General features: G+C 36.2%; 1 protein-coding gene across 4 annotated transcripts; it reads left to right on the plus strand.

Moving 5' to 3' along the window:
• Window positions 1-1,658: 1,658 nt before the first annotated feature.
• On the plus strand, window positions 1,659-13,851 carry LOC115709815 (formin-like protein 20). 4 transcript variants are annotated; one of them, XM_061112199.1, is made up of 17 exons: window positions 1,734-2,493; window positions 3,238-3,941; window positions 4,029-4,250; window positions 4,325-6,876; window positions 7,041-7,170; window positions 8,176-8,247; window positions 8,679-8,777; window positions 8,928-8,969; window positions 9,359-9,439; window positions 9,528-9,578; window positions 9,697-9,778; window positions 10,553-10,647; window positions 11,663-11,734; window positions 11,817-11,933; window positions 12,139-12,207; window positions 12,318-12,384; window positions 12,841-13,851. In XM_061112199.1, the coding sequence occupies exons 1-17, from the start codon at window positions 2,421-2,423 to the stop codon at window positions 12,990-12,992; spliced, it is 4,680 nt and encodes a 1,559-aa protein (XP_060968182.1). In that variant the 5' UTR covers window positions 1,734-2,420; the 3' UTR covers window positions 12,993-13,851. The 4 variants fall into 4 exon arrangements, with proteins under 4 accessions (XP_030493905.1, XP_060968183.1, XP_060968184.1 ...); XM_061112200.1 differs by lacking the exons at window positions 8,176-8,247; window positions 8,679-8,777; window positions 8,928-8,969; ... (7 more) ...; window positions 12,318-12,384; window positions 12,841-13,851 and having other exon boundaries at window positions 1,680-2,493; window positions 4,325-6,923; XM_061112201.1 differs by lacking the exons at window positions 8,176-8,247; window positions 8,679-8,777; window positions 8,928-8,969; ... (7 more) ...; window positions 12,318-12,384; window positions 12,841-13,851 and having other exon boundaries at window positions 1,681-2,493; window positions 7,049-7,170.
• Window positions 13,852-16,662: the final 2,811 nt, after the last annotated feature.

The following is a 16,662-nucleotide window of genomic DNA, read 5'->3' on the forward strand; positions in this document are numbered from 1 at the left end:
GAATGTCTACCTATTAGTAACCTGCTATTACAGGTCAAAGAAAAATGTAACCATATGGTTACAATAAAAATGTAACCATTGAATAGTCACTCATATAATAGAACTAGGTAGTAAAAGTTTACATAAGAAATGATATTATTTTGCAAACCTTGGTTGTCTTAGTTATATTTCTTTTCCTTTTTGTTTTAATATTACCTTGTTCATTTTGTTATTGGTTGGAGAAGTTTAATAAATAATAAAAGTGGGTGGTGTATTATTATAACTTAATTAAGGTGCCGTTTGGTAACACTTTTGTTTTTTAGTTTTTTAATCACAAAATGAAAGTAAAATTTTTGTTTTTGAAAAATAAAAATGCATTCTGTAACCACTTTTATTTTTCAATTTTAAAAACAGAAAACAAAAGTGTGTTATGTAAAGTTCATTTTTATTTTTATTTTTATTTTTTTTGCTTTTATTTAAGTCGGGTCTAGGTCTGGGGTCGAATTCGGATCTGGGTCAGAGGTCGGGTTCAGCACAAGGGCCATGAGAGAGGATTTGGGTTCGGGTCATGTCGGAGTCCAAAATATTGATTAAGAACAAAAACTGTTTAAAAAAATATTGAAAGTGATTTTTTTTTTTTATTTTGATTCTCAATTAAAAAATTGAAAAGCAAAAATAGTTTTATAGAACATGTTTTTAAAAAATATTTTCACTTTTCCAATTTTAAAAATAAAAAATTAGTTAAAAAAGTGTTATCAAAAACCACCTAAATTTATATTAAACTTTGCAAATATTTGAGTAAAAGTTTAGTATATGAGATAAACGAGGTGTATTTATAGGAGTTAATTCTTTTTTAAAAATATAACTAAGGTTAGAGATGGATAATTTAGTCATTTTATATTAAGGTACATATGTAAATAATTTTTTTTTTAATAAAATAGGGTGTATTTATAAAATTAAAGAGTATAAATATAGCTCTCCATAGAAAATTTTCAACAAATGTACACAATTCATATGCAAAGTTTGATTTTCAACTGTATCACTAATAATTTAAAAATAAATGGTTGACAAATTAATAAACATTACCATCAAATTTACTCACCAGGTGATATAACTACAATATATATATATATATATATATATGTTGACAAATAATATGGCTTAAAAAGAGTTAGTGTGTAGGTGTAGCATTTAATTAACTGTATAACACATATGTATATATATTAATGTGACATGATATCAATAACATTTGCTCATTTAGTAGCCATAGGAGTTGAAATGAAGATTATTTTTCTTTCTAAATAAATAATACTTAATTAAATATCCCTAGTTACCAACTTCCACATTTTATACCTAACTGACAATTATTTACATAAGCACATCTTAATTATTTACCAAAACAAATTTTTACTTGAATGTGATATGCCTATAAATATCACTCACATAGCCTGTATAGACTTGCAACCAAACATTCTGATTCATTTCTTATTTTTATTATTATTATTTTTTCTTTAAAAGAAAATATTAAAGGCAAGAAAAACAGTGAAAAATCCTCAATCCCAAACAGATCCACGTTGAGCTGCTTTACATACGCATGCCTCTGTCCAAAACACTCCTTTCATTTTTTTTTCTACATTCTCTCTCCTCACTCATTGTTACGTCTCTCTTTCATTTTTATTTTTATTTTTATTTTGAAAAAACAAAAAGAAAGAGACTGTTGTTAAGTTTTTCTTAATTATGAAATTATTTCAAATGAATAAAAGTCATTATGCCACGTGTCATACCACGTAGATACGGACTCTTCCAAACCAAAGTTTAATTTAAATTAAAATTTAATTTTTTCCCTTGTTAGAAAGTTGCAGAGAGTCAGGTAGATAGAATAGAACCCAAAGAAGAGAAGAATAGAGAAGAGAAGAGAAGAGACAGGTCTAAGAGTATTCTTCTTCTTCATTTTTTCAGTCCACTACTCTTCTCTCTTTCCCAAAATTACCTGACAGAGTTTAATTTTTATAGCTCTTTCCCAATCCTAATTTAACAATCTTATCTGCATTTTGATTCACCAACCTCTTCTATTCTTCCTCACCTGAATAAAGTTTAAGCTTTATTTGAATCTGTATATATCTGTGGAAGTTCAATTACAGCTCCATTTTAATTGGATTTTTCTTTTATTATTGTTAATTTCAAACATTTCCTTTATTGAAGATTTGGGCTTCTTTTTGTTTTGTATTTTTTTTTTCTTTATCGAATTGGGATTGTGTTTGTTTCTAATTCGGGACGTTGTGGGAGTTTCTTGGGTTTGGTTTTGATTTTGGGGTTTGATAAAATTTAAGAATTGAAGGATCTGGGGTCCTCGTTTTGGGGATCGAATCTTGATCTTCTCGATCGTTTTGGTTTAATTATTATCGGTTTGGATCCGATCAAGGGAGAAACAGCGCCATCAGATGGCGCTGTTCAGAAGGTTCTTTTATAGAAAGCCGCCGGATCGGCTTCTGGAAATCTCCGAGAGGGTCTATGGTACGTAACATTTTAGAATTGTGCATAAATTTGAATTCTCTCTCTCTCTCTCTCTCTCTCTCTCTCTCTCTCTCTCTCTAGCTGCGCAATTATTCTGGTTTGGTGATCATTTCAATGCGTATTAAGTTTTCCGAAAGTTTTATGTTATTTCGGGTCAATGCAATGCGACTAGAATTGAGCCAAATTCCTTTATATATATATATATTATTATTTGCTGTTTCATTATAATGTGGCAGCTCAGGTTGTCATTCGGTCTTGTTTCTAGTTTAGTTTTCTCTATTCTAGTTAGAGCGCATACTTGGTTAGCTTGACTTGCTTCATGAATGTGTATGATCTTTCTTCTGATTATATTTGGTGCGGATATCTGGGGCATAATGTGAGAGCTCACCTGGGAACTTTGGGAAATACAAAATGGTTGATAAAATTTCTCTTTACTTTTTTAAGTTAGTGTTTTAACCAACTAATTCATTCCCACTCTTTTTTGGAAGAAAGTATAGAAGTTTATTCTCTCTGTAATCTTTTCAAGTTTTTATTTTAGTATTCCAGCATTCCAACATTCTCAGAAATTCATGTTTTTAATGTGCAAATTTCCAAGGAAAATTTTGATGGCACATATTCATCTTCCCTAAATGAAATTCTGGAAATAAGACTGAGAAATTATTCCGTTGGAAATTTAAATGTGTGTGCATTGAACACGCAGAATTTTGACAGTCATTAATATTTCCTTTCTCTGGTATGATACAGTTTTTGATTGTTGCTTCTCCACTGACGTGTTGGAAGAAGATGAATACAAAGTGTACTTGGGTGGCATTGTCCCGCAGCTACAGGATTACTTTCCTGATGCTTCCTTCATGGTTTTTAACTTTAGAGAAGGGGTGAGGCGAAGCCAAATATCAGATGTATTGTCTCAGTATGACATGACAGTAATGGATTACCCGCGACAATACGAGGGATGCCCACTTCTACCGCTGGAGATGATCCATCACTTCCTTCGATCAAGTGAAAGCTGGCTGTCATTAGAGGGGCAGCAAAATGTGTTGTTGATGCACTGCGAAAGGGGTGGGTGGCCTGTCCTTGCTTTCATGCTGGCAGGTCTTTTGTTGTACCGGAAACAGTACAATGGCGAACAAAAGACACTTGAGATGGTTTACAAGCAAGCTCCTAGGGAACTTCTTCACCTGTTATCTCCTTTAAATCCACAGCCTTCACAGCTGAGATATCTTCAGTACATCTCTAGAAGAAATTTGGGTGCTGATTGGCCTCCATCAGACACCCCTCTCCATTTAGACTGTTTGATACTTAGGCTCATTCCACTTTTTGATGGGGGAAAAGGTTGCAGGCCTGTTATAAGGGTTTATGGTCAAGACCCTTCAACGCCAGCCAACAGAAGTTCGAAGCTTCTGTTTTCAACAACAAAGGCAAGAAAACAAATTCGCCTTTACGGACAGGTACTAAATATCACAACTAAATCTGAAAGATAAAACTAGCACTAAAAAAATAAAAATTAAAAATATTCTTATGATATCGAACTGCAGGCAGAATGTCTGTTGGTGAAGATCGATATCCATTGCCGTATTCAAGGGGATGTTGTTCTTGAGTGTATCCACTTAGACGAAGATCTTGTACGTGAGGAGATGATGTTTAGAGTTATGTTCCATACAGCATTTGTGCGGTCAAATATTTTGTTGCTAAATCGTGATGAAATTGATGTTTTGTGGGATGCCAAAGACCAGTTTCCCAGGGACTTTAAGGCAGAGGTAGGTATTACTATTCTTCTGTGGTTTCTTTTTGTGAAGCTGTTGGAGTTGAATCATACTCATATCTGTATCAGGTACTTTTTTTGGATGCTGATGCCGTTGTCCCTGATATCACCACAGTGGTGGCAAGTGAAGATGGAAATGAGAATGAAAGTGCTTCACCAGAGGAATTCTTTGAGGTCGAGGAGATTTTTAGCAGTGCAGTGGATGGGACAGAAGGGAAGGGGGACTTGGATACCCCTAGAACTCGCAACACCAGGCCAGAAGAGTTAGTTCACAAAGAAGTTTGGAAGGAAGATTTTGATCCTCACACTTTCCAAGACTGTCCATCAGATGATGGGAACTACAAACTAGATAAAAAGGTGGATTCTAATATAGATGCTGTAAAGGACATTGCTGTGGATGATGTGAAATATAAGCTGGATGATAAGGTGGACTCTGATATTAATGTAGTTAAAGATATTGCTGTGGACGAGGGAGATGCCAAAACAAATGCAATGTTGGTTACTGAAGAGGTGCTGAGACATGCCATAACCAAGGAAGTGAAAGAAGATGCTAATGGAAAATTGGAAGAGATGGACAATGGAATCGATGATGAAGACGCTGCTGTGGAAAAGAAGTTGGATTCCAAGGTTTCACAGCAAAAGTCAAGTGTTGATATCACTAGGCAAAAATCTGACAAATTTCAGTCTGTCACTAGGAAACAGCCAACATCAAACACAAAATCAGCAGCAGATACAAGTGTAGCAAAACACAAGACTAAGCAGCAAGAGTCTCAGGGTAAATCAGCAAAGCCAGCAGTATCTAGGTGGATACCCACAAACAAAGGCTCTTATGTGAACTCAATGCATGTGTCATATCCAACAAATGCAGTGCATGTATCATATCCTCCATCAAGATATAATAGTGCACCTGCTGCTCTTTCCAGCTCAGCTACTTCTAAGGAGTCTAATTCAAATACAAAATCTAGGGTGGCTTCCCTGAGTTCCATTGTCACAAACGTGGCTTCTAATGATCTAGCCAATGAACAAAAAATTCATAAGGTGGATAGGATAAAGCCTTTAGACTCTATCCAAAAGAAGCTTGCACCAAGCCAGGCATCTTCTATTCAATCAATTGAAGAGACTGCTTCATTATCCCCTGTTTCAACATCATCCTTGTCCCCTGTTTCAACAGTGACACGTGCTTCTCAACAACAAATAGTACATACTCCCCAACCTAAAACAGTTGTGTCGCCTCCTCCACCACCTCCTCCTCCTCCACCACCACTGCCACATCTTTCTAATAGTTCGTTCGTGCATATACTTTCTAGTAAGTCTTTAACATTGTCTTCCCCACCTTTAAGAGTAGATGCTCCTCCTTCTCCTCCTCCTCCTCCTCCTCCTCCTCCTCCACCCCCACCTCCACCCCCATTTTCAAGTAGCAACACATCTTATGTAAAGCCATCACCCATGTCCTTGGCTCCACCTCCTCCTCCTCCACCACCACCACCACCACCACCACCACCACCACTTTCCTCTTTGTCCAAAACTCTCATGCCCTCTACTGGACCTACACCACCACCACCACCCCCTCCCCCACCTTTTTCATCTAGTAGGCCAAATAGTGGGGCTATGTTATCTCCATCGCCATCACCTTGGACGTCTATATCTTCTCTTGTTAGTGCAACAAGCTATCAACCACCCCCGCCTCCACCTCCACCCCCACCCCCCTATTCTCTTAATATGTCAAGTGCATCAACACTTACTAATAATAGAGTTGATATACCATACCACACTCTTCCTCCACCTACTCGTGGTAGCCAACCTCCACCTCCGCCACCACCTCCACCACCGCCTCCACCTCAAACTTTGCCTACATCGTTACCGCCACCACCTCTTCTTCCTTCTCGTGGATCTTCGCTTCCAGCTTCTTTGCCTGGTGCGTCACCTCCTCCTCCACCCCCTCCACCTCCTATGTATGGATCACCAGCCCCACCACCTCCATCAACCCGTGGAGTACCGCCGCCGCCGCCACCACCTCCAACATGTGGAGCTCCACCCCCACCGCCCCCACCACCATTGCGTGGAGGCCCAACTCCACCACCGCCTCCTCCAATGCCTGGAGTTCCGCCACCGCCACCACCTCCAATGCGCGGGGCTCCACCGCCGCCGCCACCTCCAATGCGCGGGGCTCCACCGCCGCCACCACCTCCAATGCGCGGGGCTCCACCGCCGCCACCACCTCCAATGCGCGGGGCTCCACCGCCGCCACCACCTCCAATGCGCGGGGCTCCACCACCACCACCACCTCCATTTAGTGGAGGCCCACCTCCTCCGCCACCTCCAATGCGTGGAGCACCACCTCCACCTCCTCCACCAGGAGGTCGGGCTCCAGGGCCTCCACCTCCACCGAGACCTCCAGGTGGGGCACCTCCTCCACCTCCTCCTGGCACCAAAGGAGCAATTCCTGATGCAAGAGGCCTATCTTTAGGGAGGGGGCGTGGGCTTCCACGTCCTATGGGGATGGGGGCTACTGCCACTGCACCTCGAAGATCTTCATTAAAGCCACTGCACTGGAGCAAGGTGACAAGAGCATTGCAAGGAAGCTTGTGGGAAGAGTTGCAAAGATATGGGGATCCTCAAATGTATATCAACTCCTGTTGCTGTCCTATCGTTCTATTATTATGAATTAGTAATATATTTCTATTTTTTTTTTTCCTTTGAGAAGTATCAATGTATCCACCGGCCTTACCTTGTTTGTTTAAATTCTACCCTTCTTAATCAGTAATATTGCTTCCTTTTGTTTTAGTGCTCCAGAATTTGATGTATCAGAGATAGAGACTCTTTTCTCTGCAACAGTCCCCAAACCTGCTGATTCAGGGGGAAAAGCTGGAGGGCGTCGTAAGTCTACAGGATCCAAAACTGACAAAGTGCACCTGGTAATCGATAGAAATTGAATATTTTGTCTAGCATTTATTATATTTATATTTATTTTATAAAAGTTCGCAAGTATTATTGAGACAACTCTTGTTTGTCAAATGTGATTCTTTTTGTTGTCCTACCACGTATGTAATGTTCGTGCTTTTTCTGGGTTGGTTACACTGTTTAAGTATCTGAATTCGCTTCTACTTTTTCTCTCCCCGTCAGTCTTGACATTTAAAATGTATGATATATATATATATATCTTGTCACGCAGTGAATAAAACAAATTAATGTGTCTTATAAACAATTTTTTTAGACAATTTGTAAACTTGTTAGTTAATTAAAACCTTAAGTTGTGTTTCAGCATAAGGAGTTGCAATTCAAATTAGCTTTGCTGTGGCCTGTTAGGACTGGGTTGGAAAGCTGGCTGTATTGTTAGAGGACAGGTGACAATGTAGTTTGTTAGCATAGATAATCATGATAGGGATGATTCTAGAGTCTGTTAGGAATATTCTAGTACAGATGCATTGAGGAGGAGGAGGGAATAAATAGTGAAGGGGTGAGTAGACAGGTGAAAATTAGTAAATAGAGTTGGAGCTCTCTTGGGAGGTCCCAGGCTCCTCGAATTGCATGTGTTATCTTTCTCTTTTATTTCTTATCTTAATATTGCAATACGATATTTCTTTTGCATATTCTTCTTAGTTTTCTCTACTGTTACGTGTTCTTTCTATTTGGATTGCTATCATGGTTAATTTATTTTCTTTCTTTCTTTCTCCATAGCACCAAAAAAAAAAAAAAAAAAAAAAGAAAAAGAATACCTCTACTGCACATAAACACTCACACGTGTTTTTTCTATGCTTTGCTGATCTTTTTACACTTTTTAGATTCGATGCATTTCGTGAATGATTCAATGTCCTTGTTTAATATGATGTCTTTTCTCATAGATATTTCATTTTATTCTTTGCATTCTGATGTTTATGATGTTACTTCTGTCCCATTTGTTTCCATGTTACATCTTGTAGATTGACCTGAGGAGGGCAAACAACACTGAAATTATGCTCACAAAAGTTAAGATGCCACTTCCTGATATGATGGTAAACTTTATCTAAAAAATCTTATTTGTTACTTGAATAATCTGGAGCTACTGATTGTTTTATCTCTTCAACGTGGATGCAGTTGTTTGATATAGAATTCTTACATGAAATCCTGTAATAATAAATAATTTGTTGGTTAATTTAATTTTAATTTGTCTGGTTTTCTTTTATTACTTATCGGCAGACATCAGTAATTTTCAGCATGGGACTGAAAACAATACATATTTTTGCAAGATCAAAACTTAATGACTAAGTAGAACATATAGGATAATTTTTATCCAATTTTGATTCACCCATTTTTGAAGTCTTTTTTTCTCTTTTAGCTTTTTTTCTTCTTCTCATTTTTGAAATGTTTTAGGATATATGGAAAAAATAACATGTTTGGTTACTCTTTTTTATTTACTTAACACCATTGACATGCATCTTCTCAGGCTGCAGTGCTAGCGATGGATGAATCAGTATTAGATGTTGATCAAGTGGAAAATTTAATAAAATTTTGTCCTACTAAAGAAGAGATGGAACTTCTCAAGGTAAGAATTTAATGCAAATTACATTGTGCTCCTTACCAATTTGTTAGCAAGTCAGTAATTCAGCTTAATATAGAAGAATATGATCTTAATATTCAGTGTTGTGACTTTTATTCTGTTACTGGTTATGACCGCTGTCTGTTAATTATTTAGGGTTACACAGGTGATAAAGAGACCCTGGGAAAGTGTGAACAGGTAAGATACATAATTCATCTTTTCATTTTCTTGAATGACTTGCTATGATTAAGGTATACAGCAGTAAAATGTTTTAACTCATTGAGTTATTGATTTATTTTTTTAGTTATTTGTTTATAATTTCATATGAGTTTGGTAATACATAACATTTTTGTTTTACCAACTCCTTTATTCTTTTAATTTTCTTCTGTATATATACTTAAAAGAAAAACAATTTATGTAAAGTAATAGAAACTTGGAATTTTTACTGTTGTACATCATTCTTTTCCTGTTGAAATCGTGCGATTTCCTTGTATATTTGAGAGCATGTAGATACCTTTTAAATTCTATCATGGCTGGAGTAGTTCGAAAAGGTCATTTTTTGTTTTGTTACGTTTTAAATATTTCAGTATTTTATGGAGTTGATGAAAGTTCCTAGAGTGGAATCAAAATTGCGAGTGTTCTCTTTCAAGATTCAGTTCAACTCTCAGGTTTGGTGACATATTTCATGCTTTTCATTGGTGGTTATGTGATTATTATTATTGTTGTTATTGTATAATTCATATCATCATCTTACAGATTTCAGAATTTAAAAAGAGTTTGAACACTGTGAACTCTGCATGTGAAGAGGTAAGCAGCTACTGATGATGAATTTTTTTCTTGCAGAATATTAGTATCTGCATTGATAACTACCTTGCACTTTTGACAATTAGTTTTGACTTGGGTAGTTTTATGCTCTGCTTAATAGGTCCGGAATTCCTTCAAATTAAAAGATATTATGAAGAAAATTCTTTTTCTGGGTAATACTTTAAACCAGGGGACTGCGAGAGGTGAGGATCTTCAATAGTTATTTTTACAGATTTATTATTTGCTCATTGTGCATTTTGGCTAGTTCCGCTTTGTTATCTGATAGTTGCAAGTTCTTTTAAAGGAAGACTTGGGTTCTTTTATGGCCATAAAACCAGAAGTTTATTAGACTATACAAAAATCCAAATACAATCAACAAATGAACATGATTAAGCTACAACCTTCTAATTAAAGTATTGTGTGAGTATCATCAACAAGGGTAAGCTTATGTGACTTCTCAATTTTAGGATAGAAGAAAAGGCCATTACAGTGTCATGCCAAGTACTATTCAGTTTCATTATGTTAAGAGTATAAGAATTACATGGTCATACTGCCTATTTCTGATTATTGTTTCCATATACTCAACTGTGGATTTACAGTTATAGCTAACTTGTGGTTGTGGACTTATGCAAAAGAAAGGTGCTTTTTCAATTTTACACAAGAAAAAAATGTGATTTCTTGATTTTTGGTTTTAATAAGAAATGAAAGCCAAAAGGGTTAATAATGACGATAAGGTTTCATCTTCTACATTGGAAGATAACAAATCATCTTAGGTTGCAACCAAAGGTTGCACTCTCTATGAACAGTCATCTATCACATATAGGCAATTACTTGATTGCTGAATAGCGATTTAAATGTATTGTTCAGCTATCAACCAATGAGGAATAGGAAAACTTTTTTATTTTTCAAGTTAAATTAATGATTATATATTCTTGTGGAATGATATGGGTATCTAATGCTTTTTTAATAATGTACAGGTTCTGCAATTGGATTCAAGTTGGACAGTCTTTTAAAACTTAGTGATACACGTGCTTCTAACAGCAAGATGACACTCATGCATTATCTTTGCAAGGTATGTTCTCGATTAATGTGAAAGAAAAATTGATGTTATTAGATGGAGAACCTGAAGACCTTTTCATAATAAGAACAATTAAATCAACTAGACTTGACCTCAATGCAAGTTCAGAACTGATTAAAAGTTGGATTTTTGTTTACAAACCCAGATAAATACGGTCTAGAGAGCGTTGCATTTTATAATCATCAATCTAGGGTACACCATGAGTTGGCCTAAGTGGCCACAGTTAAATTCTTATTGTCCTGTAGCAACTCTTTTACAACTTGGACAAACGACTTTCTTTATTAATCAATGGTAAGAAAAAGGTTTCTCAATGAAGTTCAAAATTGATTCCAAGTTGGATTTTTTGGCTTTAAAACCCATATACGCATACAGTCTAGAGGGCTTTCGGATGCATTTTAAAATCATCAATCTAGGTTACACAATGAGTTGGCCTATGTGGTCAAATTAAAATTCTTATTTGTCTTGTAGCAACTCGTTTACTACTTGGACAATCAACTTTTTTTTTTAAAGAACGGTAAGAAAAGGTTTCTCAAATTCCTGTCTGATGTAATCATGTGTTTTGACTAAGGAGGCCTTTAACATACAAAATTGTTTCTTCTCAGCCATTGAACCTTGTTAGAGAAAAACTCTCTGTATACATATTATTTTCCTGTTGCTAAAAACTAATTAAAAATTCAGCCGAATGAGGAATAAACTACTGACGTGTTTTAGGCCTGGAACCTGTTTAGAGTTTTGTTTTTTATTTTCCTAATTATATTTCCACCGAAAACACAGAAAGTTTGTTCTTCGGTGATTGAGTTTTATTGTTGGCGTGATAAAATGTGACTTGCTAGCCGTAATTACCGGCAGAATTTGCTCATAAAAGTGTTTCTTTGCTTAGTTTTCTGTGCAAATTAAGACATTGTTTTTCGACAGTGAATGTCTGCAATAAAACAAGAGACATTAATTGACAAATACTGTCAGTCTTTTTTTTTTTCCATATCTCTTAAACTCTGTTTTCATGTTTTAGGGTCTCGCTTCTAGGTCTACAGGACTTCTTGATTTTCACAAAGACCTTGTCAGCCTGGAACCTGCAACAAAGGTGTGTATTTTTAATTTGGGTGTTTTGTTAGTGGATCTCAATTGAGAACTCTTAGATTTAATTGTGTATTGCTTCATTTTAGATACAATTGAAGTCTTTAGCTGAAGAAATGCAAGCTATAATAAAGGGGCTAGAAAAGGTCAAGCAGGAGCTGGGTGCATCGGAAAATGATGGTCCCGTGTCTGAGGTTTTTCGTAAGGTCAGTACTTATTTTCATTGTTTATTGGAATTCTAGATTGCATTTTTTTTATGGTACTCTTTTATTTTCCAAATGTTATAACATTAATATTTTATGGTACTCATCTTTATATTCCATACGTACTTACTTGACATATGCTTACTTCACTGCTTTTTACGGATGTGGGTCCTTTTATTTAACTTTTTTTTTCCTCTTGAAATTCTAGACACTGAAAGGATTCATTACTGTTGCTGAGACGGAGGTGGTTTCTGTGACTAACCTATACTCTGTGGTGGTAATTTGCTAATTATCCGACTTCTCTGATTTTTCCTACTGGTTTATGTTGAGTATTACACTCTCATTCACTCTGACTGTTACCTTACATGATTACCCTTTGATGGACAGGGTAGGAATGCTGATGCACTTGCCTTGTATTTTGGCGAGGATCCTGCACGCTGTCCATTCGAGCAAGGTTAGTTATCTTCCATTTTTGACTGCTGTAACTGATATCTGATCCATGGCAAGCTACATTAATTGATCATTGCCGCCCCCAAATCTTTCAGTCTCTAGGACTGCATAGATTTCACTTATTTAAAAGCATTTCTTGAGACTATGATAATGGAATTTCTCGAACTTAGAGGCTGTGATGTATTTTTCTGGAGTGAAATTATTGTGGAGAATGAATAGGAAATAATCTAGGAATGGTAAGCTTCTACATTGGGAAATATTCCTGCCTTTTGTTGGTTGAGTGTTGGGGAAAAGAAAAGGAAGAATGAGAATAAAAGACAAAGGACACAGAGTATGAGAAGAAGTGAAGTTTGCACTTTCTATTCTCTATTGTAGTACTATAGTTTATACCCAGGCAGTGCAAATGTTTCACTTGTGAAGTTGATTTCTCACATTATAATTCTGGTTTGATTAAATGCAGTGACAGCAACTTTATTAAATTTTATAAGATTGTTTCGGAAAGCACATGAAGAAAATTGCAAACAAGCTGAATTGGAGAAAAAGAAAGCAGAGAAGGAAGCCGAAATGGAAAAAGCTAAAGGCGTTAACCTCACGAAAAAAGCAGCTAAATAGGCGGTAATTGATTTTCTGTTTCCTACCCCTACATGAGAAATTGAGCTCTTGCCTCCTTAGGAGGTCTGCCTGCCGTCGCGATGGTTACTAGGTTGATGCCAAAGGAATCAACAAAACAGGGTTGATGGTAGAGTAGACATTGCACTAGGGCCATATTAGATTGTGTCCCTTTCCCCTGATGTTGGTGCAAAGTTAAGCTCAACAAAAGGTGATTTGATTTGAGCCAAGCAAAAGGGAGACTGTCAGAGCCAGTAAGCCCAATACAAGAAGCTTAGCATTGCATGCTCGACAAATGATTGTACAGTCGGGTGATCCTGTTCAACTTATCACATTTAGATATCTCAGGTGGACCGAAACTCAGAACAGATTTGGCGATGATCACCCTACGGATTGGCTGAGATTTGAAAGGTTTTTGACATGGGGATGATTGCCATCCTGATGTTTTATCTGCCCCGTCAAAGCCATCACGGTGAGAGCAAGTAGGTGATGCAGTTTTCTCAGCTTTCACCGTTGATTTGACATAATATTTTCCAGCTCCAGATATAAGATTGTAAAGCACTCCTTTCAACTGTACCATCAAAACCGTGTACAAAGCTCTAACCACTTAGTATAGAAGTTGATTCATATTTCTTGTAGCATATCAGTTAGATCCTCTTTTATCTTGACTTAAATTGAAATTTTGGATAGGAAACCCCGTCAAAATGTAGATCTTTTGTATAGATTTATTCAGGTTAGAAGAGAAATTAGAAAGAAAAAAGAAGCGAAAATGAAAGAGAAAAAGTGGGGTTGTAATTATAAGTGTAACATAACATAACTGATAAGTACAGGTTTGTGAGGTAGAAACTGCTTGTTTCTTTCATTTTGGCTCTCTTTTTTGTTTTTTTTTTCTTTTTTGGTTCAACATATATTGCCAATTCATTACACTTTTCAAAATGAATAAGTGGTTTCTTCGTTTTCACTTGAAGTTCATTATTCGTGCTGATTTTTTTTTTTTTTCTTTTGTCTTTGTTTGAACAGAAAAGTCGAATGTCCTCTTCATTTCATTTACATAACACGTTTTTGCTGACTAATAACTGGTAGTTAGTGAAAAATATATATACATTTCTTATACTTGGAGAATTCCCAAGAGTTTCTTTTTTATACATTACTAAAATTTTACTTTCCCTAGGGGGAAATTGAATTTTCATACTTACAATACCCTAAAATTATTTCGCTAAATGAATAGTTATTAAAATTGGTCATATATGACCACATTGTTAATTTGCCAAAAATACCTCTCACATTTGAAATCTCTAAACTCAAGCCTCTCTTCCTCTCTCTAAACCCACACTCTCGGTCAGCCTCCTCAACCCACCAAAAACCCGAACCTGTTGTTCACGATGACGGCGCACGGCGCAGGCGACTTTGACCCAGCCATTAAAAAAAAAAGGGGGCATCGGGTCCGATGGGTCCGATTAGTCCGATTGGTACTCATCGGACCCACATGAAAATCGGACCCCAAAAGAAACTAAACACCATCGGACCCCATAGCATCGGACCATCGGATTAGACCCATCGGGACCATCAGACCGAACCCATCGAGACCATCGGATCGACCCCATCGGACTGTCTTCTTCCCCAAAAAAATTTCGGTTCGGTTCGGCGTGGATCTACCTTTGACATGGTTTCGATTCAGCGTGGATCTCTGGTGGTGTTCGGCCGATTTTCGTGGTTCACCGTGCGTGGTGGATCGGCGTGCGTGGTGATCGGCGTGGGTGGTGAACGCCGTACGTGGGTGGTTCGAGGAGGAAGAGAGGGATAGGCGTTGATAACGGTGGGTGTGGGGTTTTGGGTTGGGTCGGAGGGGTTGGGGTCGGACTGGGGTTGCTTCGATGGGGTTTCGGGTGGTGGTGGGATGTGGGTGTGGCGCTTTTGTGGTCGGCAGAGAGAGAGAGAGTTTGAGTTTGAGAGGGAAGGAGAGAGAAATGGTTAGAAATTATGAGGAGGGTATTTTAGGGGTTTTTGTAAAAGTGACATGTTTTTAAAATTACCCTTATTATTAGTTTTCCTCCCCAATTTCTCTTTATAAAATGCATAAAATTTCAAATTTTCCTTTGTACACTTTTACATTACACAATATATCAACTTTTTTAAAATACATCATTAAAACCTTAGTTTTTTGTAATTTTATTATATTTTATTCATTTCAAAAATATAATATTAATATATACATATATCTCTATACAAAAATAATTATTAAAACTCAAAACAATTAATAAAATATATTTAAAGTAATAAATTATATTCTATAAATGTAAAACATGATTAATAAATTTTAAAAAAAAATGAAGTATGAGTTTAGAGCATCTACTATATCATGTTTTTAGTACGATTCTTTAAATTTTTTTAAAGCTTTTTATTTTAGAGAAGTTGTTGTGAGTGTTCACAATAAGTAAGAAAGACATCTCCAATAGTTACACCAATTTGGTGTAGAATCTTTTACTTTAAGTAACAATTTCCATAACACTAGAGTTGACAGCATGCTCAATATCCTTGGGGTTAACAAACACATTCTCATAAATGCCTTATTCTGAGCATTCCAAAGAGCCATACACAACGAGATTGCATATTGGGTAAACTGACCCTTATCCAAATTCCGGTTACTAACCCCACCGACGGGTTAAAGATCCAATGGGCGATATCTCTCGACGAGTTAAAGCACAAGAGGTCACTACGTAGGCCCCAAGGGCGAGGGTGTACGTCGGTCAGTTTGGTCAGTTTATGGTACATTTTATTCAACCCAATGTAAAGATCGGGTTACAAAAATCTAAGTGCAACCCGTCCAATTAAGAAAAAAAAAATAGTAACCCGTCCAATGAAATTGGTCGGTATGGTCGGGTTCACCCATCCAAATCGACCACTAATATTTTTTTTTTTCATTTTTAAATTTAATTGTTATATTTTAGTTAATTGTAATAATGAGACAAATATATATAGATTGAATTTAAAGTTCAAATTAACCACAATAAAAAATATATTAGTTTCAACTTTATGTTTTTTTTAAATAGTAATATAAATTATGTGATATGTAAAAATATATAATAAAAAAATTATAAATATATATAAAAAAATCCTCTTAATCTGGTTGGTCGTGTTAGTTCGGGTTAATTGGGTGGGTTGATATTATTTTCAACCCGCCCAATATAAAGATTGGGCGGGTTATATTTGTTGGGATTTTATGTCTTAAATAAAATCCATTTCAATATAATCTGATTTGTTATCAATAGAAGATTAGAAATCATTTATGTTGACATGTAGTTTTCATGTTTATGGTTTAATGTATACAATTTTTGTTAAATCCAGAACATATAGTTATTCACAATTACAGTGATGTCAACACTGTGGAAGGTAATTGTGATTATATGCTTCAAAAGTTAATGTCCCTTGATTCATTAGTGTAATGGATTTACACTAATGTGATAGTCAGCGATAAAGCTTACTTACACCTTGGATAAGTGTTATGTTCTTTCCAGAATATTGGCAAAGTATGCTAGTATCGGATGTATGGAGTATACATTATATTGTGACCGATATTGATCTTACCGTTGTATCTTTCTAAGTCAATATCACTGGTTGATCTTAGATCAAAAAGATCTTAATCCTTCAAATGGTTAGGTTCGATCTCAAGAGT

Source organism: Cannabis sativa, chromosome 3 (genome assembly GCF_029168945.1).
Source record: "Cannabis sativa cultivar Pink pepper isolate KNU-18-1 chromosome 3, ASM2916894v1, whole genome shotgun sequence".
Lineage (NCBI taxonomy): Eukaryota > Viridiplantae > Streptophyta > Magnoliopsida > Rosales > Cannabaceae > Cannabis > Cannabis sativa.

Bases quoted from the DNA above. Each gene is read 5' to 3' on its own strand.
- LOC115709815 (XM_061112199.1), top strand. From the start codon at position 2,421: ATGGCGCTGTTCAGAAGGTTCTTTTATAGAAAGCCGCCGGATCGGCTT. The intron at 9,440-9,527 runs GTTTGGTGACAT...ATCATCTTACAG, and splicing joins AGATTCAGTTCAACTCTCAG to ATTTCAGAATTTAAAAAGAG. The intron at 10,648-11,662 runs GTATGTTCTCGA...TTCATGTTTTAG, and splicing joins TCATGCATTATCTTTGCAAG to GGTCTCGCTTCTAGGTCTAC.